The sequence below is a fragment of the Capra hircus genome, chromosome 4, assembly GCF_001704415.2.
Source record: "Capra hircus breed San Clemente chromosome 4, ASM170441v1, whole genome shotgun sequence".
NCBI lineage: Eukaryota > Metazoa > Chordata > Mammalia > Artiodactyla > Bovidae > Capra > Capra hircus.
This window is the reverse complement of record NC_030811.1, coordinates 39,223,216-39,246,636: the sequence shown is the minus strand read 5'-3', so window position 1 is coordinate 39,246,636 and position 23,421 is coordinate 39,223,216. Positions and strand designations below refer to the sequence as shown.

The following is a 23,421-nucleotide window of genomic DNA, read 5'->3' as shown; positions in this document are numbered from 1 at the left end:
GAATATGGCTCCCACAACTATTTACAGAGCAGTTACATTTTATTGACAACTATTTACATATTATTTACATTGCATTCGGTATTATAAGGTACACACAGAACAGGTGGTTATATGCAAATACCAAACCATTTTATATAGTAAGGAACTTGAGCATCCTTGGATTTTGGTATCCAAGGGGGCGGGAATCCTGGAATCAATCCTCTGCAGTTCCTGAGAGAGATACCTGAACAAACATTTCCAGGACTAACTTCAGGAGCACATATACTAAAATTGGAACAAACATTTCTAACATAGAAACTATTAAATACACTCTCCTGTCCTAAGAAGTGCTTTCATTAAAAATACATGGTCTTTTATCTCCATACTTATTCAAAACCGTGGTTTCTGAAGCAGAGATCAGAGTTATTATTTCTTACATCAAGAAATGCACCATTTTCTCCCCAACTAATAAGTTACAGGAGTCATAATGAGAGCTGGTAGACTTCACTGGCACATACAAGGACTGAACCCCAGGAAAGGTCCCCCAAATTATAAACCAACCAGTTTGTATGGAACAGCTGCTCGCACTGCACCTTCCCCCCAAAAAGCAGAGACAGCTAATCGCCCTAAAGTAAGCAAATTCTCCTCAGGAAGAAAGGGGGATGGTCCCTGGGCTCTGACTCTCTAGAATGTAAATAAATGTCTCCAGGGGGAAGATAAACTTCACTGGGTTAACAATCTCAATCTTGGGAAAGTATCCAAGGCCCTGAGTTTTATACCGCTTTGAAATACAAACATAAATTTCCTGGAAGCTCTCTAACAATCATTTCAGTCATCTTTTAACTTCCAAGGCTTGCCCTTTAACCCAAGTTCTAGTTTTCTTGGCAAAGAAAGCCCTGACCATGCAGAAACATGAAAATATTCACTCCTTGGTAATAAGGAGTAAAAACTAACCAACGTGTTTACGTTTTCAGCACTTGTTAATACCTGACGCCTACCAAACATATTGGGTTTCAGATCCTTTCTGGAGAGCCCTAGAAATTCCTCAGAGGTACCCAGAGGTGTCTTTTCAAGGAGGCAGATAGAGGGGACAGGGCGAGCAGCTCTGGGAATCCCAATTCCTCCTTCAAACACGAAGCCATATGCTCTCAAAAAGGCTCTACCAAAAAAAAAAATTGTTTTTAATCTACGGAAAAAAAGAAACACTTAAAAAAACTTTGGTAACCTCAATATAGATTCTCTGTCTTATAGAAATGGACAAGTTCCCATTTTCACTTACACTTAAATTTGTGGTACTCTTACTTGCATTAATGTAAAACTTGTAAAACATGCATCATCAGAAAGTTAACCAATTATTTGGTTAACCAATTATATGGTTAACCCATATACTTCATAGGTACTGAGAAAGTTCCTTAACACTTTGCTTGTTGATGTCCTCTGAGTGCAATGTCACTTGAAGACATCACCTAGCCATTAACAGTGTCTTCAATGAATGCACTATCCAATTTGGGATCCTGTTTTCTAAAGGTGGTCCTCCCTAAACAGTTCTACAATTCTCTTTTTGCCAGAACAACACTTGTGTTACTCACACAAATGTTAAAGTGCCCTTTTCTCCTCACAGGATTCCAACTTCATTCATTCAGCCACCATACTCTCACATACATCATCCCACTTCACTTTTCTATTTCCAGGTAATGCAACTTAAAACTTCCTACACTTCTCTTCCCCAGAAATCACCACCATATAAACAAATTGAAATATGTGTCCTGGGACCTCAGACCCATCAGCTCAGGCAGTCAGATTGCAAACCCCAAGTTAACACCTGTGAAGACTCTAGCTACATTTACAAATGTTCACAACCAAAGTTATATCTGCTAATCTCTAAATATCTAAAAAACTATGCTATGAAATACATATTATGAAGCCATAAAGATGTTAAGTTAAACACTTTGACCTTTAAATTGATTGATCAAAAATGATGTACTTTAAGGACAGGAGCCAACCAAAAATGTACAGATTAATACTGGTAAAGATATAAGACTACGTAATCCCCACCTTTTTAGGGACTCTTTAATACCCCCCACCCCCAGTGTCTATGCTGAGAGCTTTGTACTTTCCTCCTTTCTGATAAATCCTATTTGCTTGCTACCATGAGTGTCTGCATGTCCGTGGATTCCATTCTTCGACTCCATGAACAAGAAGTTAGATTCCCGTTTCAGTCACTTAATTTCTCTTGGACAATCTTTCTCATCTGTAAAAAGGCAAATTGCCTATACTCAGAAGTGATTCAAGTGGAATCTGCAGTTTTCATACAATTAAGAATGTGCTCTCCCTCACTCCTCCTATATATTAATACCTGAAAACATAATGAAGAGCACAATGTCATACATAATCTACTGGTCAAAAATTTCACGCTTTATTTCTTGTTTCTAATACAAGTTCATATGTGTGGAAGATAGCAAGATATCGCTACAGGGAAGAACATTCCAGAAGTACAAGCCAAGTAAAAAGACAACTTACAGTACGTCACTCAATTCAACAAATCATTTGCTAATTATTTAAATATTAACAAAGGTAATTTTGGTCCCTGCCACCCTCATTTCTCTGCGCCCTCCCACCAAGAGGTAGACTGGTTGATGACATTAAAGGCGGTGTTACAAGTGAGACTCACTAACCCACTCATGTGGGTTATGATGTGACCCACTCATTCATTCAATAAATATCTGAGACCCCAATTACCAGACATTAAACTAAGCGCCAAAGACAATGTCCAGGAAGGTGAATTTCTGGACAGGACAGCGAAAGAAAGAAAGCAAAGTCGCTCAGTCGTGTCCGACTCTTCCCAACCCCATGTACTGTAGCCTACCAGGCTCCTCTGTCCATGGGATTTTCCAGGCAACAGTACTGGAGTGGGATGGCACTGCCTTCTCCAGATGACCCGGGGATGGGTCTCCCGCATTGTAGGCGGATGATTTACCGTCTGAGCCACCAGGGAAGTCACTAGAAGTATGTTTAAAGAAGGTAATCTGGCAGGATCCTCAGACCTTAATTGCATCACAAAGCCTCAACGCGATTACCCTGCCTTGATCGATTCTACAACTTGTGTCTAAACGAGAAATCTGAAGAACCAAATTCTCTCAAACAATGGCAAAAAAAACTGTGTGTTTCTCCAATCATCAAGGATAGAAGCTAAGAAAACAACACATTCTTCAGCTTGCCACATGCCACAGAATACGTCAAACGGACGGTAAGGAGTGGAAGCTGCAAGAACGTTCATAGGCTGAAAGGCACAGGTCCACGCTATCCATTAGGCTATGATTAAATGAGTCCTAAAATTCTCTAAGATTCTTTTTCCTACAAGCTGATTTCAAGGCTCACCGTAGGCTTTCATCCCCAAATTCGAAGGGGAGTCAAGACAGTTTCAGAAAACTGAAATAAATCCAAATTTCATCTTCTAAATGAAATTCTGAGCCAGGTCTTCGGTTCAAAGGTGTGTTTATACCTTAGGGGTCATTTCTTGAATGATCACATTTTTCTTTATAACCAAAGGTCTGTGTAATGGCCATTATTTTAAGAGCTCTGGACAAATGTTCGTTCTGAAAATCAGCATCTCTGCTTCCTAACCACCTCCCTTACTCGACTGCATTTAACAAGAACAAGGAAGGGAATAAAGTCCGGCATCTGCGAACACAGCCTCACCCCCGAGTTATCTAAAGACGCAGTCTGAAATCCTTTCTGAAAAGCAGCTGGTTGCGGGGGTGTGGTGGGGGGTACGTTTTCCAAGTTATTTAAACATGGGAGACGAGAAGGGATGAGTAAGGGAGAAAGGCGAGTCCGCCCGTAGGACCGCGCGAGGGCCGGAGCGGGACCCGGACGTCGGGCAGGGTGACCACCCGGCGATCGTGGAGCCAGGGCGCTGGGGAGACGCGAAAGGTCAAAGGGCAGGCGACGGGGTCAGCGGATACTACAGGAAAGCGCAGCGCTCTCTGCTCAGATTGCCGCCTGAGTGGGAAGGCTGGGACTGGGGTCTCTTTCGCCGCCTGGACCGAGTTGCGGAGGGTACCTGACTGCGGGCGGCCGGTCCATAGCCCCGTCCCGCCGCCCCGGCGGGAGAAAAGGCAGGTTCTCCGCAGAGCCGCGACCCTCGCCAGCGATGCCAGCATTGCGCGCCGCTCACAAATCCTGGCTCCCGGAGTGGAGAACTCCGCGCCCTCGCGGCCACTAGGGGCGCCCGCGGACAACTCAGCCCTCTCCCGGCACCAGGTGGGAGGGGCCGGGCTCAGCGCGGCCGAGCCCTCCGAACCACCCACCCAGCTCTGGGCAGGCGTCTAGTCGGTGGGTCAGTCCCAACCAAAGCCCGCGAGACTTCAAAGGCCATTGCTGGGGCTTCCCAGGTGTTTGGCCTTTCCTTTATCCATTTTCCCCCCTCCTTCCTTCACTCAACTCAATCTGTACCCAATTCGATAACCTACTTAGCCCACCGCCCTAGCGGAACCTTTGTGAGGCCGGAACCAATGTGCTATATTATGCTGGAGGACGGAGGAGTGTTTTGGTGATGGACCGCCAAGTATAAGTGAAAGGTTGCTCGCGACAGTTCCGGCAGGAGAACGCGCCAGTGAGATCCTTGTCGTCGTCCGCTGAGATGCAGCGACAGAATTTTCGACCCCCGACTCCTCCTTACCCCGGCCCGGGTGTAGGAGGTTGGGGTAACGGGAGCAGCTTCCGGGGTACCCCGAGCGGAGGCGGACCGCGGCCGCCATCCCCGCGGGACGGGTACGGGAGTCCACACCACACGCCGCCGTACGGGCCCCGATCTAGGCCCTACGGGAGCGGCCTCTCTCCGCGACACGGCGGCAGCTTCCCTGGGGGCCGGTTCGGGTCTCCGTCCCCTGGCGGCTACCCTGGCAACTACTCCAAGTCCCCCGCGGGGTCCCAGCAGCAATTCGGCTACTCCCCAGGGCAGCAGCAGACCCACCCCCAGGTAATAATAGCCAGCGTTTGCCGAGCTCTTACTGTATGGCAGGCGTGGTACTCCCTTTACGTGGATTATTTTGACTCCTCTATGAGGTGGGATACTGTCGTTAGCCCTGTGTTGCCGATGAATAAACTGAGGCTCAGAGAAGTGTAGCTTTCTTTGGAATGCTCTACAAAGTGGCAGAGCCCGACTTGTTTCTGGAGCCCTCCTGCCTTTTCACCAGTACAGTGCCGCTTGTGCACAGCAGGTTTCCCTAATTCCCCCTCCTTTGTCAGGGGCATGGCCCGTTGGTTGCAGTAGACTATGCCGAGTCCTCGCTCTCCGAGGGGGAAAAATAGCGAATGAATCCCTAGCGTAGAGCTCGTCTCTCTAGAGCTACAGGCTAGTGCCATCTCCCTACTGTTAGCACCTTTTTCTTTTCTTCTTCCACTTTTTTTTTTTTTTTGACCTTGGTTTTCCGAATACACTGGCTTCTACTCCAAGTCTTTGTAGTGTTTCTAGGATTCTGTGGTTTACAACTTAAATGTGCTTAGTAGTTTTCCAACTTTATGCTAAACCAAAACACCTCTTTGAGTGTGGAGCTAATGAGATGGGAAAGGTTAGAAATTTTGAAGCTGTAGGGTAAAAAAAGTTTTAATTTGCCTCCAGAAAAACTAGGGAAACAACTGAGAGAAAACTACAGTTATTTCATCATCAATTTTTCATTTGGCAAAGTTATCACATTAGAAATCCAAAAGGATTTGAACTGACAGTGGGCATAAAATTATTAATAAGTATATCAAATTGGTTTACTTTTTAAAAACACTAGATTAAAAGAAGCATGGACTTTGAAACTGAACATAACTGGGTTCAAGACATAACTTTTAACTAGCAGTGTGACCCCCCCTAGCCGCTAAAGAAAAAGTTCCACTCTTACCTCTGCTAAATGTCTTTAACAAATGATTTTTTTCCTAAAGGGTTCTCCAAGGACATCTACACCATTTGGATCAGGGCGTGGTAGAGAAAAGAGAATGTCTAATGAGTTGGAGAGTTATTTCAAGCCTTCAATGCTTGAAGACCCTTGGGCTGGCCTAGAACCAGTATCTGTAGTGGATATAAGCCAACAATACAGCAATACGCAAACATTCACAGGCAAAAAAGGAAGATACTTTTGTTAACATTTCTGAAATTCATCTGGACGCTTCATGTGTCAGGAACATCTTGGACAAAACTTTTACTTGTAATTAAATTGAAACCTAACATGGTGACTTTGATTGGGTAATTAGTTGTGTGTTTCATCATATCAAGTATTTTTGGTATTACAGAAGACATGGTAGGATATTTGCAATATTTAGCTCTCTGGAAGTGCCTACCACAATTTAGAAGATTGACATTTTCCAAATGCTTAACATTCTTGGTTATATAATGGACATTTGCCTTTTAATGTTTTTTTCCAATGTTTTAAAATAAAGCAGTTTGTCTTTCTAGCTATATTGTGCTTTTGTCATATGCTAAAAAAGAATTATTAAAATAATGATTTGTAATCACATAGTTAGAATTCATAAGTATATATTTTGGATACTGCTTTTGAAAATAGATAGACCATACTTTGTGCTGTAGACGGGTCTATATATTTGTTCATAGGGAAAGGGAGTAAAGGAAAAGAATAAAAAAAATTTCTATTCATATTATAACCATTGTTCTGTGTCCATATTTTATGTAATGCTTTTGTAAAAATGCATTGAAACTTGGTAGAAAAAGTTAGAGAAACCCACTTAAGCTTAAATTTTAAACTATTTCTAGCCTTTATACTCCTTTAACTTAAAAAAGCAAGGGTGGACCTATTTCTTGCATAGCTAGATTAAAGAATTCTGTGTCTGAATTTCTCTACTCCATATCTCCCGGTATTGTGGAATCATTTTCTCTTGAGTCTAGGAAGATGGCTATCAGCAGTCTCAAATCACTTCCATTGTGAAGAGAATATTTCCCAACTCTTGTCAATCCCAGTGAAGACAGATTGGTCATGCTTGGTCTTTTTTTGTAGTCTTGATCCAATAACTATGATCAAGGTGGTGTAGCATAATAAATTTGAACATGGACCCATCCCTAGAATGAGGCAGAGTCCCATGATTTTAGACCCACTAGGCCTTCCGGGACTAAAGAAAGGTTTTCCAAAGGACAGAATGCTCTATGCCTATGGTTGGAGAAGGAAATGGCAACCCACTCCAGTACTCTTGCCTGGAGAATCCCATGGAGGGAGGAGCCTGGTAGGCTGCAGTCCATGGGGTTGCAGAGAGTTGGACAGGACTGAGCGACTTCACTTTCACTTTCACTATGCCTATGGTAATGAAATATAAAGGGATTTTCATTTTCCCCAACTGTTTAAACAAAACTCTTAGAACTTTCAAGCTTTTTAGGTATTTGGGGGTCAATATAAGATGAAAGTATAGCTCATTAAAATTTTGTTTAAACATTCCCAGAAAGAAACTTCTAAAAGTGAAATGGTCACACCAGTTATTTGAGTCGTAACCATTTCTATTTGTATGTTAGGTCTTTCACAGAGGCAAAACAGAAAATAAGGGAAGGATTTAGATTAATAAAAGCTTCATGAGACTCAGGACTACTACTGTTACTATATTCTAATACTATACTGAAAGATGTGGAATAGAGAAATTCAGAGGCAGACTAGTTAGGTGAGTTATTTAACTTCTCTGTGCCTCAATTTTCTTATGTGTAAAATGAAAAGATTAACAGTACCCATGTCATAGAGGTGTTGTGTTTGAGGATTAAATGGGTTTATATGTGTGAAAACTTAGGCCAAAGCCTGGCACATAGTAAGCACTCTAAATGGCTGCTGTTACTTTCTCATTCACCCCTATATCCTCAGCTCTGAGAATGATGCCTGGAAAATAGTAGGTGCTTAATAAATATTTGGCAAATGGATGCTGACATTCTGATTATAACTACTATATTGCTCTGCCGTTATCTGCTGTATACAAAGAAGATAGTAATTTTCCCCCCAATATTCTAAAGGGAATGTCCTACTTTTCTTAACGTCTTTCTAGATGATTTGAGGTCATGATGTGTGATGAAAATTAGAGCAAGTAGAATACTTTCATTGAACTTTGTAGGTAAGAAAATCTCTAAGAAATGGCATTTAGAAATAATTATTAGGCCATTGCTTAGAGATCACTGGATTATTGACAAAAATAAAGTCATGTTTTATGCTAATATATATTAGCATATTTGTAAGACATTCAAATTATAATTTTCTAATGGCTTATGTACATCTTTACTAGCTTATAAGTGTAATCTTAAACAACTAAATGTAGGATTTCTTTTTTGCCAAGTTACCAACATCTGCTTCCAGATATCTGACCTTTCTGATTTTAAAAGAAACATTTTTGTCCTCAGTAAATGTACATTGCTTTTTTGCTCTGGTTATTAGTGTACATGGTTTTCAAAGGTCTTTAAACATCGATATTGATTTATGTTACTATCCTATTTTGTTTAGCTGAGTGAAGAAATTGATCATTCTTTTAAATGAAAAATTACTTTTAATTGTTCCAAAATGCAGATTTTTTACCTCCATAGAAATGTTAAATAACCTCTTTTGGGAAATTTATAGTTAAGTATGCTTCTTAAATATTCATATAATTGAAGAACAGAAGTATAATCTATAGCTGGGTATTAAAGACAAAGAAAGCTTTAAGGGATTCAGATCCAGATCCTCAAATCCCAAATGTACTCTTTGTTAAAATGGTGTGCTTAAAGAACATTTCTGTCATCGGTAGATGATGCTAGTTCTCTATTTTCTCTTCTGCCTTTTCATAATTACGCTTCTCTCACTTGACAAAAGATACCTATGGCAGGTTTTGTTTTTCAAAACTGATACCAGCAATATTTCAGGTCCCTCAGACTCCCAGAACCTTTCCTGTACCTCATCAAGATGTAAAGATGTGTCCCTGGCCTTTCAACTTGAGCAGACGGTTCTGACTCCCTAAGGAAGTGTAGTGAAAGTTAATTTATTTTCATTATGGGTGAAGTGTGGTCTTAGAAATCAGTTATATTGGCCTATGTGGGGATGCAAAAATAGAGTGATGACAGTTTTTGTTTAATGACCTTGCCTTTCCTTTTTTGTCTACTGACTATTCAAAAAATGATTTTTCCTGTGTGTGAATCATGTGAAAGTAAAACAGAGAGCATGAACATAACATGAAGAGAAAGGCACCGTATTTTTAGGAAACAAATGATAAAGTTGCTTGCCTTATCTATCTATCTCATCTATTCAATATTGGTATAAAAGCATGATGGGTTTTGGTGAATCTGCCGTCAGGCAAACTGTCTTTTCCCCACTTTCAATAATGATAAAGAGCCTGATGAATATGTCTCAAACCTGTCTTAATAATATAATTTGCATGATTTCAAGGAGAAGTTAAAATTTCCATGTTTATTTCTGATATATTAACCTTAGATCTTCAAGTTAAAACATCTTGTTTCAGAGGTAAGTTTGTGGTTTTTATATTTTCTAGAGCATTTTTCAGATTCTTTAGAAAAAATTATCCTTTGCCAGTTCATTAGATTCTGTAAATCCATATTTCTTACCTGGCCCAATTCACCAACTTACTGTCTTTGAGACATTTCTTTCTTTTTTTTTTTCATTTCTACTTTGTGTTTACATTTAAATTAACTGAAACATATTGTGGATTTTACTATAAATAAAACATTGTAGTCATAAATATGTGTTGTATAAGCCCTGAACTTATTAGTGACCCAACATCTTTGCTGATTTGCTCTTAATTTTTATTCTGATATTCATCTAAGAAACTGTTATTACATGATTATATATAATCCTTTATGTACCACTTAGTAAAAATACTGCCAACTAAGCTATAATATGCTGTTAATTATAGGTTGCATCTCAATTTCAGAGATGTTAAAATGTACATCTTAGTTTGATAAAGCACCTTAAACAATACTTTAAAAAGCAGAACATCTATTCATGTGTAGGTATAGGTGTAAATGTTTTACAGAACAGTCTAGGAAAGTTCATGTAACTTTAGGAATCCAGCTTTACTTAATTAGGATTAATTCTTCTCAGATATTTATATTCTGTTCTAATTCTGTAAAAGGCATACTTTTCAAATGTAAAATCGTGCTTCTAACCTATGTAGATTTATCCTCAATAAATATGTGCAATTTCCAGTTTTATGGGGATATTTATACTCAGGATTGTCTTAATTTTAAGCTCCATAAGCAAGATGATGCTCAGTGAATAAGACATCTTGATGTCTTAACTTTTAGTTAAGTTTCCAGGGAATTGAGAAAGAAAATGGCCTGACCAGCAAAAGACTGCAGTGAGGGTGGTTCTTCAATTCTTTGTTTTAAACAAAATTGAAAAAAGCTTAATCAGATTATCAATTAAAGATCATTAAAAATAATTTGATGATCAATTTATTATTTCTGGCATATAACTTAAGTGACATTAACAAAATTCTGTCCCTTTTCACTTTCAGCATTTTTATCTATAGTTTAAAAATAGTAATATAATTGTCTGATTCTAACAATTAGTAATATTTATGGTGTCTTTATTTACTGTTTGAATAGTAATAATAATCTAGATAACAGTCTTCAAACTTGAAGGTTTATAGCCATTTGAAATAGATTTTTTAAATTTCAATATATTTTTCACACATTTTTGAGAAAGAGATGTATGACAGGATATCAGTAAAGGACTTCTAAACATTACACTTTCATTACAATGAGATAAAAGTTATGTGGGGAAATAAAATAGAAACATGAATTGGGAATAAGGTAGTGTAAAATTTCCTATTATATTAAGGAGTGTTTTTAGGTAGCAAATTACTATGACAATTAGCTTAAAAGGTCAATGTGACTTAAATGACTTTCTTTGCAGTTTTTGAAACTTAAAAAGGTTGTTTTTATGTTAAAGTATAAAAGGGTACATCACTTCTCAAAATTACTTTAGAAAATATATGACTAAAAAATTTAAAGCTCTCAAACCGTCAGAAGAGGGAGAAAGAGGAATATGGTAAACCATAAATACAAGAGATGTCAGGAAAGGAGGAAAAGAAGTAAATGACAAAAGTAAATCGAGATATTCCAATAATAACACTGAATCTTAAAAAAGTAAAATCTTTTCAAAGGCATATTTTCAGATAAGATTAGAGATAATGGAATCTATTTGTTGGTTAAGGAAAGATACATCTAAAAAAGCTATAAAAAGATTCAAATCACAGGGGGAGATTTTAGCACACCTCTACATGGTCCACAGGGTTGCAGAGAGTCAGACACAACTGAAGCGACTAAGCACGCACCAGACATGGATATAACAAGCAGATATAGAATTTGCAGGGAGAAAAAGAACTGGTATATAAGATAGAAATTATATGTAACATATACATATTTTTTCAAGTATTTAACAAATTTTTTATAAATGTTCTAAATCACAGAGTCTTTGCACATTTCAAGGATTTGATAGGTCATATTTCCTGACCAAAAGTATTAAGTAAATTTAAAAACAAAAATATCCTCCCTCAAAAAATTAGTAAAACAGAAGACAAAATTATGGAGAATGTCAACAAAAGCAAACCTATTCATTGGATTAACTGAAGTTGATAGAAATTGATGAAAAGGAATTTCCCTGGTGGCCTGTTGGTTAGAATTCTAGGTTTTCACTGCCATGGCCTGGGCTCAATTCCTAGTTGGGGAACTGAGAACCTTTAGGCTGCATTGTGCACACACACACAAAAAAAATAGTATTGATGAAAAAAAGGAAAAATATTAAGCTTTGCTGTAACATCAGGAATTATGCTTGAAAAAGGACTGCAGTAGGAAAACAATAGTGATGGAATCACCTAGAATAGTGAAATGAATCATCAGCTGCACCATGCTTCTGATTTCTTCCCATTGCCTTACTAAGTCCTGCATCACCTGTCAAGAGGGTAAAAGAGGTCCAGAGACACAATCTCTGTAAACATTTGTTAAGCTTTTACTTGGGCGCAATTAGGAACTTGGTGTTTTTCATTTTTCACCCATAATGGTAAGGAAGAGAAAATTAAGGGCTTCCCAGGTAGTGTTAATGGTAACGAACCTGCCTGCCAGTGCAGGAGACGCAAGAGATGCAGATTGGATCCCTGGGTCGGGAAGATCCTCTGGAGAAGGGAATGGCAACCCACTCCAGTAATCTTGCCTGGAAAATCCCACGGACAGTCCATGGGGTCATAAAGAGTCAGACACAACTGAAGCGACTTAGCCACAGCAGCAGGAACTTAGCATTTTTCATTTTTCATCCATAATGGCAAGGAAAAAAATAGGGTTATCATGATTATTAAATTAATCAGCACTCCGGACTCTTACAAGCAAACTCAGACTATACATTTTCATATGACAATATCCTAGAAAATTTTTCTCAAGCTCAAGAATCAATGAATGAACAATATTTCTAAGGACAAAAGAAATAAGATACTCTCATTTACTCAGTTATCCAGAAGGAAAGATGTCGTCATCACTGTACTTTGTGACAAGAACATTTTTTATGTTTATTACTCAAAATTGTAGGGAGACAAATACTGAAGGCAGATGTATATTCATAATTTATTGAAAGGCAATAAATGATGTAAAAGTGAAAAATCAGTTGGAGTTACAATTCTAATTGCTGTTTAAAAATCTGAAAGTGCAAGTGTTTTGCAATTATGAGGCAAAAAAAAGACGATTCTTTTCTTTACAAAAATATGACGTCAAAGTTCTTAAATGTATTGCATTATGAAGATGCAAATGTGAAAAGAACAAGAAGTATTAATAAACACTAGTGTGGAATACATTAGGGATGTATTTAAACTCTGGAGTCAAGGTTCATGACAGTGGATGAACACGTATTTATGTTCATGTGATGCTACCCATCTTGAAAATTAAATACTTTCAAAACCACAAAAATAATAAAATTTTGGGTTTCCTATGTTTACATTCTTATTAAGATGTCCAATAACATTGTTACTAACTCCTTATTCTCTACATTTTTGCCAAATAACTTAAAAATGAAAAGGATCATTGGACCCAGATAACAAATGATGACTAATTTTTTCTGGTATACTGATGATTAACTGAAGAAATCATACTAGAACCAATAAAGGCATTAAAAGTCACCCAAACAAAGATGACTAACTTTATACCAAAGTATTTGAAGGCATAGGTGATATGTATATTTTACAAAAATACATCATTAATATTGACTCAAAAAGGAATAGAAACTCAGAATAAACCAATAACCATTAGAGATACTGAGCTGATAATCATGAGTGTTCTCCCCACAAATGATACTGGACTTACTGACCCTTCATGGAATACTTAACTCCTATACTATAAAAACTTTAGTTAAAAAAAAGTATCCAACACACATATGGTATTAACTGGTCTCAAACCAGGCCAAGGACAATATAAATGGAAATTATAGATCATTTCACTTAATGGACATTGTTGCTAAAAATCCTAAACAAGACAATTCAACAGTTGCTCACAAACAAACTAAAAAACAACTAATAGGGTGTATCTCAGGATTGCAGTGATGGCTCAACATCTAAAAATTTATTTCTATAATATACCTTATTAATTGCTTAAAGGAAAAAAATCTATACTAGTAACTCAGTGGATGAAGAAAAGGCATTGTTTAGGCCTTCCCTGGTAGCCAAGTGGTTAAGAATTTGCCTGACAGTGCAGGGGACACAGGTTCAATCCTTGGTCCGGGAAGTTTCCACATGCCTTGGGGCAACTAAGCCGGTATACCCACAACTACTGAGACCACACTTTAGAGTCCATGAACTGCAACTACTAAAGCCCTGCTCTGCAACAAGAGAAGTCATTGAAATGACCCACCACAACTAGAGAAAGCCTGAGCGCAGCAATGAAGATCCAGCACAGCCCCCCCAAACAAATTTTTTATCAAGTATGAAAGAACAAAAGAGATGAAACTGATCTTATTTTTAGATAATGTTACTGTCTGTGTACAGCTCCATGGTTTAGTCAGTAAGTCTTGTCCAACTGTTGGGACCCCATGGACTGTTCTGTCCATGGGATTCTTCAGGCAAGAATACTGGACTGGGTTGCCATACTCTAAGGGAGGCAAATTTTTTGGAACTATTTTTCTGGACCCAAGAACAATATACAATTACAGCATTCCTACAAATCAGTCAGAAAATGCAATAATATGCCCCACATTCCATACAGCAAGCTGCTGTAAATCTAGGTAGGAAGAGAGTTTGAGGAGACCACAAAGATTACAAAACATTTTGGAAGAATTCCTTTAAAAGCATGACTAAATGGAGAGGTAGATACTCATGCATGGAAAGATATAGTATTGTACATGTGTCATTCTCCCTAAATTAATCTATAAATTCACCTCCAGTCGAATCTCAAAATAATTCTGGTGGACCCTGCAAAATGATTCCAGTGTTGAAATGGAAGAGGAAAGTGTCGAGGTTAGTCATAAAAATGTTGAAGAAGAAAAATGTAAGCAGGCTTGCTCTACCAGATAAAGAAACATAAAACTAATGACTGATTGGTGTACTCTGAGAGTAAAGAGACTAAAGAAACAAAAATAGAGAACTCAGAAACAAATTCACACACATATAAAAACTTGATACTTGGTTAAGATAGCACTACAAATCAGTGGGGAAAAGGACAGATAATAAGTAGTAATAGGTCAATTTTTTGTGATTATGAAACCCAATTAATGCAACTGAAACTTGTCTTAGTCAGAAGATAATGTAATGAGAAAGCTCTTTGTAAGACTGTCAGAAGTACTTGAGAAGTGCAGATATGTTTATAGAGTTGTTTTTTTTTAAGGTCAGAGAATACATAGCAGTTACCAAAAAATCTAGGTTAAATATACTTTAAGTGTACTCAGAAGGACAAAGACTATTCCTATAACATTCTTAGATTTGTATTTAATATTGTTCTCCAAGTATTGTTAACTATCAACATTAGAGTATAGAAAAGAAAACTAATTTGTGCATAAAACTTATGTTTATTTACTTAGCATTGTGATAGTAGATTGGATTTGCACATGAACTTTGTATAATAACCTGTTGGCCATGACCTCGTTTTTATACTTAAATCCAACAATGTATTAAAAGAATTATACACCATGAACAAGGGGGACTTCAGGTGTGCAAGGCTAGGTCAATATTCAAAAATCAATTAAGGTAGTCCATCATAGCAACAGACTAAAAAAGAAAAAAAATTATATTATCAATAGATGTAGGAAAAGAATTGGACAAAATCCAGCACCCACTGATGATTAAAACTCTCAGCAAACTAGGAACAGACCTTCTTTAACTTGATAAAGAACATCTACAAAAACCTACAGCTAATATCATACTAAATGGTGAGAAACTAAATGCATTTCCACCAAGATCAGGAACAGGGCAAGGATGTCCCCTCTTCGCACTGCTTTCCGCATCTTAGGGCTTCTTTCACATATATAAAGCGGGGGAGGGATAATGATTATAGACTGAGAAGGAAGAAATATTTTCAGATGACATGAGTATCTACATAGAAAAGCACCGAAAACAAAACAAGAAACCTGGAAGCAGGATTAAGCAGTTACAGTTATAGCAGTTTCAGTATACAAAGTTAATATACAAAGTCAATTGCTTTCTTATATGCCAGTGATGAACAATTTAAATTTGAAACTTAAAACCCAATACCAAACAACAGCAAACAATAAGAAAAAAAAAACCTTCGGTATAAATCTTAAAACATCCACAACATCTATACAAGGACAACTAATAAACTGGTGAAAGCAGTTTTTTTAAAAAATAAATGGTCGCCAGTCCATGTCTGACGTAGGGTGCAGCTTGCTTGGGGCAGGTGCATGGGGATGACCCAGAGAGATGTTGTGGGGAGGGAGGTGGGAGGGGGGTTCATGTTTGGGAACGCATGTAAGAATTAAAGATTTTAAAATTTAAAAAAAAAATTAAAAAATTAAAAAAATAAAAAAAAATAAAAAATAAATGGAAATATTCCATGTACAAGGATAGAAGACTCAATATTGTCAACATATCATTTCGTCCCTACTTGCTTTGTAGATTCAACACAATTACAATTAAAACTGCAGAAAGTTATTTTATGGATATTGACAAATTTATTCTAAAGTTTAATTGTAAAGGCAGAAGACCCAAAATAGCTGATGTAGCATTGAGAAGAACATAGTGGCATGACTGACACAGCCAGCCCTCGACTTACGATAAAGCTTCAGTAACCAAGATCACGTGGTAATGGTGAAAGAATAAGCAGCTAGTCAGTGGAACAGAAAACAGAGACCAGAAATAGACCCCATAAATACAGTCAATTGATCTTTGACAAAGGATCAAGGCAATTCAATGGAGAAAGGATAGTCTTCAACAAATGGTGTTGGAATGGAACAACGGAATCCACATTTTTAAAAAGTGAATCTGGACATAGACCTTACTAAAACCTTTCACAAACTAAACTCAACATGAATAATAAACTAAATGTAAAACACAAACCTATAAAGAAGATGCATAGAAAATTTAGGTGATCTTCAGTTTAGCCATGACTTTTTTAGATACATAGCTAAACGCATGATCCATAAAAGAAAAAATAAGTTGGACTTCATTAAAACTGAAAATTTCTGCTATCCAAAAGATGTTGAATGAAAAGATAAGCCACAAGTAGAGAGAAAATATTTGCACACAATGAAATACCATTGTTAAAATGATTAAATCCAATGGAAAAATCCAAAACACTGACGGCACCAAATGCTGGCTGGATGTGGAGCAACGTGAACTGTTACTGCTGGTAGGAATGCAGCATGGTAGAGCCAATTTGGAAGACAGTTGGCAATTTCTTAGAAAACTAAACATACCCGTAGCAAACAGTCCAGCAATTCAATGAGTCGAAAACGTCCACACAAAAACTAGCACACCAATGTTTACAACAGCTTTATTCAGAAAGTCCTTCAATAGGTAAATGGATAAACAGACTGGTACATCCACACAATGGGTTGTTATTTGGCAATAAAATGAAACTTATCAAGTCACAAAAAGTCATGGAAGGCCCTTGAAAGTGTAACACTTAGGTGAAAGAAGCCAATCTGGAAAGGCTGCCGCTGCTGCTGCTGCTAAGTCACTTCAGTCGTGTCCGATTCTGTGCGACCCCATAGACGGCAGCCCACCAGGCTCCCCCGTCCCTGGGATTCTCCAGGCAAGAACACTGGAGTGGGTTGCCATGTCCTTCTCCAAGGCATGAAAGTGAAAAGTGAAAGTCAAGTCGCTCAGTCGTGTCCGACTCTGTGTGACCCCATAGACGGCAGCCCACCAGGCTCCCCCGTCCCTGGGATTCTCCAGGCAAGAACACTGGAGTGGGTTGCCATGTCCTTCTCCAAGGCATGAAAGTGAAAAGTGAAAGTCAAGTCGCTCAGTCGTGTCCGACTCTGTGTGACCCCATAGACGGCAGCCCACCAGGCTCCCCCGTCCCTGGGATTCTCCAGGCAACAGTACTGGTTGCCATTTCCTTCTCCAATGCATCAAAGTGAAAAGTGAAAGTCAAGTTGCTCAGTCATGTCCGACTCTTAGCGACGCCATGGACTGCAGCCCACCAGGCTCCTCCATCCATGGGATTTTCCAGGCAAGCGTACTGGAGTGGGGTGCCATTGCCTTTGTGACAGTCTGGAAAAGGCAAAACTAGGGAGACAGTAAAAGATCAGATTGCCAGGAGTTGGGAGAGGAGGATTAAGTGGAAGGAGGAATGAACACGTAGAGCATAGGATTTTTAGGCCCTTGAAACTATCCTGTTACTGTAATAGTGGATACATGTTGTTATACATATGCCCAGACCCATAGAATGGATAACACAAAGAATCTACTCTGATTTTAGTTAATAATGTGTCAGTAATGGTTCATCAACTGTAATAAATGTACCACTAATGCAAGATTTCAATAATAGAGGAAACTGGAAGTGGGAGGGGGATGAGAGGGTATGGGGGAACTCTGTATTTCCTGCTCATTTTTCTGTAAACACAAACTCAATAAAATCTGTTGATTTTTAAAGATGTTTTACTCCGGCTTCTGTGTGGAAAACAGACTAGAAGACTGACAGACTGAAATGATTCCCAACAACCATTTAGTAAAGTCCTGAAATAGTCGGGGCTAGAGATGGCCCTGATAGCAGAGCTGGATGGAAATGCACGGTTCCGGGCGTAAGAAGCTGAGATCATTAATCTCACCGTTTGTTGCTGTGTAACGTGTGTTAGTCGCTCAGTCATGTCCAGCTCTTTGTGACCCCATGGACTGTAGCCTGCCAGGCTTCTCTGTCCATGGAATTCTCCAGGCAAGAATACTGGAGTGAATTGCCATTCCCTTCTCCAGAGGAACTTCCCAACCCAGGAATCAAGCCCTGGTCTCCTGCATCACAGGCAGAAGGCAGATATTTGTCTCTGTGTAAAGGGAAATGTAATTCTTTTTCTCTAGTTCCTTATGTGTATAATCTGTGTTAAATATTTGTATCAATGTATGCCAATGCCACAAATTGAACTGTCACTATAATCCTTTCTGTTTACTTTTAAGTATACATTTATAAAAATTCTTCAATACTAGTCATTTTAAAATAGTAAATAATCCTCAACTTTACATATCACCTTCCATTTGGAAAGGTTAGAAAAAAAATTTTTCCATGCCCTGACTCCCTTGCACCCACAGAGTTCTGAATATAAATTAACGGTTGCGAGATAGAGGCACTTGCTTAAGATTTAGGATACAAACGTGAATCAGAGGCCATCTTCAGTTGGCGCTGGTTGTCACCAGTGGTTAAGGAAGGCTGCAGTTTTCCTGAGATTCCAGTTTTCATTTGCCAGGTCCCTAAGGACCTGCAGCTCCTTGTCCTAATCTCCCTGGTTCCTAGGTGCAGCTTCCCTTGTCTTCCTGTTGTCTAGTTGCTGTTGCTGATGGTGGTGTCTTATGAGTTCTAGCCTGGCCCTTAGATGCAGTATCCTTCCTAGTGGACTACTTACTGTGTTTTCAGAGAGCGTTCCAGGAGGCCCAACTTAGATCCTGCTCCTTCAGGTTGTCCAGTGTTTTTGGTTTTTTTTCTGGGTTTTATTTTTGTTTTGGCCACATTGCAGGGCATGCAGAGCTTCCCAGGGCTTAAGCCTGCGCCCCCTGCAGTGGAAGTACAGTCTTCTGAACCAGTAGGGAAGTCCCCTGATGGTTTTATAAAAACTTGAATGTTTGTATTAAACCCTCCCACTTAATAATTACAGTGAATTTTGTTTTATACCTTTAATCCTGATTGGTTAAATATATAATCCATAGAGATTTTAAAAGTAAAATTTAGCTGTTATCTGGAAATGCCTCTGTTTTTGAAATGAGAAATGGGAAGAAAAAAACAGAGGGATGTCCTATGAGGGTGAGGTTGTTAGGTTGTTAGGGCTTCCCTTGTGGCTCAGCTGGTAAAGAATCTACTTGCTATGTGGGAGACCTGGGTTTGATCCCTGGGTTGGGAAGATCCCCTGGAAAAGGGAAAGGCTATCCACTCCAGTATTCTGGCCTGGAGAATTTCATGAACTGTATGGTCGATGGGGTCGCAAAGAGTCGGACACGACTCAGCGACTTTAACTTTGACTTTGATAGCTCAGTTGGTAAAGAATCCACCTGCAATGCAGGGACCCCAGTTCAAATCCTGGGTCAGGAAGATCCCCTGGAGAAGGGATAGGCTACCCACTCTAGTATTTTGGCCTGGAGAATTCCATGGACTGTGTAGTCCTTGGGGTCACAAAGAGTCAGACACGACTCAGTGACTTTCACACACTTCATTACATCAGTGTACATCAGTGAATGCTTGGGCCACACATACACTAACCAAATGCCGCTAGGTCACTAACTTTGTGACACTTAAGAAATAAAGTAATATAAATAAATAAGAAAGTAACTAAATCAAAGCCTCTAGCTTTGATAGAAGCTTTAGGAGACTTCAAGGAAACTGTCAAGAGTTCTATTTTTTTCTTTTTTTTAGGTGAGCACATTGTCTGGGATAAATGCATTTTGTTGGGTTTTATGACTCCAGCCCTCAAATTGCATTTCCTTTTACTTTATAATAAGGGTTAACTTCATCATAAAGTATCAACACGCTTTTGGTTTTAACAGGTGACTCTTACGCATATCTGTAGTTTGATAATGCAAAAGCAGCACTGAAATAAATATTGCATATTACCTTCCCCTTTAGTCTTTAAAATTGTTATTAATCCTTTGGAAGTCATAATCCCTAATCCCTCAAGATTCGGCTACCAGAGAGAAGGGGCAAGAGGAGGAAACACTGCTCTTGCCATCTTTTCCCTAGCTCTTGTTACATGTGAAAGCAGCTGAGAAATCAGTCACTTTTTAAGGGTGTACTAACTTAATGCCCAGTACAGAAGTGCAGTGTTGCCAGGTTTTCCCATTTTTTAAACAACTTGCAACTGGCTGAAATCTGGACTATTTTACACAAACCCTCTCAGTTTTAAACCACTTTTTTTAATGTTTAAGCACTGAGTCAAACAAAACTACCTATAAGCTGAATTTCAACCCTGGATCACCAGTTCATTCAAACCTTTGTTCTGAGTGATTAACAGGAAAATATACACATTTTCAGTTAGTGCTTTTTATATACTTGTTAGACCAGGGATCTCAGCGGGCGGGGGGTGGGGCGGGGCGCGGGGAGGGAAGAGTTATTTTTTAAATTGGGATTATAATCAATTAATTGTCATAAATATTCCCATAATATGTAGATATAAAGGAATTCTCATTGTTGGTTAACATACTACATATTAGGGCCATTTTGAAATTCAAGTTTATTGGGAATGAGTGATTGTGAATTTTATTAATTGACACCATGACATGAGCCTATAGAATAAGGGATGAGAGTCCTGTAGAAGGATATGGTTGTATCACAAATCTTGAATTTAAAGCAGTGACAGATTTCTTCTCAGGCCTTGGCACGGAGAGGGAAGACTATGTGAGAACAAAGCAAGAATGCTGTCTTGGCAGCTCTAGCAAATAAAGGAATGAAATACTAAAAATTTGAGTAGAGCAGAGAAAAAGTATTACATGATCCTGTGGAAAAACAAGAGAATGAAAAGAACCAGAGAATTATGCTGTACTTTATCAAAGATACCCTTGATTTTAAGATACCCCATTATTTTCAGTAACACTAAAAAAGGGAAAACCTACCAATTAAAGTATGACATACTATCCCTAGTGGCATATATAAGACATCCTCATTTCACAGATATTATGAAAATGTTATGTTTTTAGAACTGGTGAACCATTTAATTGCAGTGTAATTGTCGGGTAGCCTTAAGGGCCGACATGAGGTTAGTTTCACGAAGTAAAGTGAAACTACTGGTCATGCTTGAGTTTTTTTCTAACAATGTCCAGCTGCATAGGTGCCAACATAGAATGGATTTAAATATAGTTTGTGGAGACTGAACAGTTTTTGCTTTTTCATGTGAATACAGGAAAGCAAGAGGGTGACAAGGCAGTTGAAGATGTGTATTAGTGAGTGAGTGATTTTAATAAGAAAGGCAGTTGGAGTCAAGAGTAGTAGAGGAAGTGGGCTGCAAACTTGTGGGAGGGGTTCGAAGAGTAGTATAAACAGAGTGCTCAAATTGAGACTTGTAGGGGTAACGTTACTGGTAGCCATAGAGTCCAGAGAATGATCAGGACAGGAGTAGCTGAGATGAGGGGGAAGATCAGATCGACAGAGGAATGGCAGAGAAAGCTAAGGTTTGAAGGATCATCCACATGGATATCGAAATCAAGAAAGAAATATGAGTGACAATGAAACAGAAATTTGAATCTTCAAAGAACGGGTGAGGTATCAGTGGTAGCGTATGGTGGGGAGGGTGGAAGGGGAAGAACTCAGAGGTCAGTAAGGAACTGCAGCTAGGAGGCAAGAGTGGAGCAGTCTGACGACACTAGCGTCAAAGCTCCATAGTTGTAGGGACAAGAAAATTCTGAAAGTGAAAATGAGCATCAAAAAGGACACTTAATTAAGAAGCCCAGTAGTCCAAGGGAGAAAAAACAGCCATCACTTGAGAAGGCTACAGGGCAATCAGTCCCCCCAGGGAAGAGCTGGATTTCAATCAAGAAGGCTGAGGGAACACCACTACACTGAGGATGGAATTCCAAGCTCAAAGGTGTTTGCCTTTCAGCATCCAGTGTTGGTGGTGAAGGCCCAGTCTGATTCTGCTTCTTTTGCAAACAATCTGTTATTTTCTCAATATAAATAAATGTGAAGTTCTAATAAAATTTAAAATTCTGAGATATTACTATGATGTATTTCAAGTATGACTCATCATATACTGTGCTTTGCATTCCGTGGACTTTTAACAGAAGATTCATGTCTTTTTCAGCTCTGGAACATTTTTTTCTATTTCTCTCCATTTTCCCTATTCTCTACTTTTGGAACTGCTACCAGATGAATAGTGGGATATCTAGATTTAGTCTCCATTTCTCAATTTTCCTTTTAAACTTTAGTAGTGAATTTTAAAAAAGGTCATTTTCAACTCACTCAGTTGATATTCCAGCTCACTAATTTGATCTTCAGCTGTGGATACTCTATTTTACAGCCCATACATTTTGTTTACGATCATGTTTTTAACATCCAAGAACACTGATTCTTGTTTTTGTCAGCCCTTTTAAAAAACAATTAAATACAGGTGACTCTCCAACACTGCTTCAATCCTGGTCTAAGGCAGTCATGGTAATTCATCTTTTGAGCAATCTTTTGATAAGAGACAGTCTATAACAACTCTTATATAACTCCTGAAGTTCTTCATTCAAGGAATAGGTTTATGTCTTTTAAATAGTTAAAGCTGAGAAGAAAAGTCTGTATACACTACAAATCAACAGAAGATTCAAAATACAAATTTCTAACAAAGGAAAAAAAAACAGTTTTAGCAAAAGATTAAAAACAAACAATGACAGCAAGGTAGCATTAAAAAAAAAAAAAGGACAGGCAGACCAATTAACTGGACCTAGTAGCATTCAAAATGTTTTAGAACCTTGAATAAATGGAATAAAGTTTAACTGGTTATGAACATGTATGTGTTGAATATACAGTGCTGAATATAGCACTGAACATAATAAAGCAAAAAGCATTAGACATATAAGGAAAATACATTATAGCAGTAGAATTTATTTTACATTTCTCACTCTTTGAGAAATAAGACATTGAGAATCTCACCAGTGTTTAATGATATTCTTATGTGACAAATTGTACCAAATGACATACTTTCTAAAGAAATATTTACAATATTTGTTGACTTAGCAGGCTAAAAAGATATCCTTAATAAAGTCCCCAATGCAGACTACATATACTGACTATATGTAATATTAGAAATATGTTATTAACAAAAAAAATATATATCCAATGACCTGGAAATTGAAATGCACTATTCAGAATAATCCTTGGAT

The 23,421-nt window shown here is 38.3% G+C and overlaps 2 protein-coding genes across 4 annotated transcripts in view; one reads left to right on the top strand and one right to left on the bottom strand.

Annotated features, from left to right (window-relative positions):
- SUGCT (succinyl-CoA:glutarate-CoA transferase) overlaps nt 1–4,295 on the bottom strand; it is a 777,817-nt gene extending 773,522 nt beyond the window's left edge. For all 3 annotated transcript variants that reach the window (XM_005679346.3, XM_013963404.2, XM_018046996.1), the window contains exon 1: nt 4,043–4,295. In XM_005679346.3, the coding sequence (XP_005679403.1) occupies nt 4,043–4,142 (100 nt within the window). In that variant the 5' untranslated portion in view covers nt 4,143–4,295. The remainder of the gene's footprint in view (nt 1–4,042) is intronic.
- MPLKIP (M-phase specific PLK1 interacting protein) lies at nt 4,393–9,323 on the top strand. Its single transcript, XM_018046998.1, has 2 exons — nt 4,393–4,960; nt 5,911–9,323. Exons 1-2 carry the CDS (start codon nt 4,622–4,624, stop codon nt 6,109–6,111), a joined length of 540 nt encoding a protein of 179 aa, XP_017902487.1. The 5' UTR covers nt 4,393–4,621; the 3' UTR covers nt 6,112–9,323.

Coding starts and splice junctions, on each gene's coding strand:
- MPLKIP (XM_018046998.1), top strand. CDS start 4,622: ATGCAGCGACAGAATTTTCGACCCCCGACTCCTCCTTACCCCGGCCCG. Junction 4,961..5,910: donor AGCAGCAGACCCACCCCCAG/GTAATAATAGCC, acceptor TTTTTCCTAAAG/GGTTCTCCAAGGACATCTAC.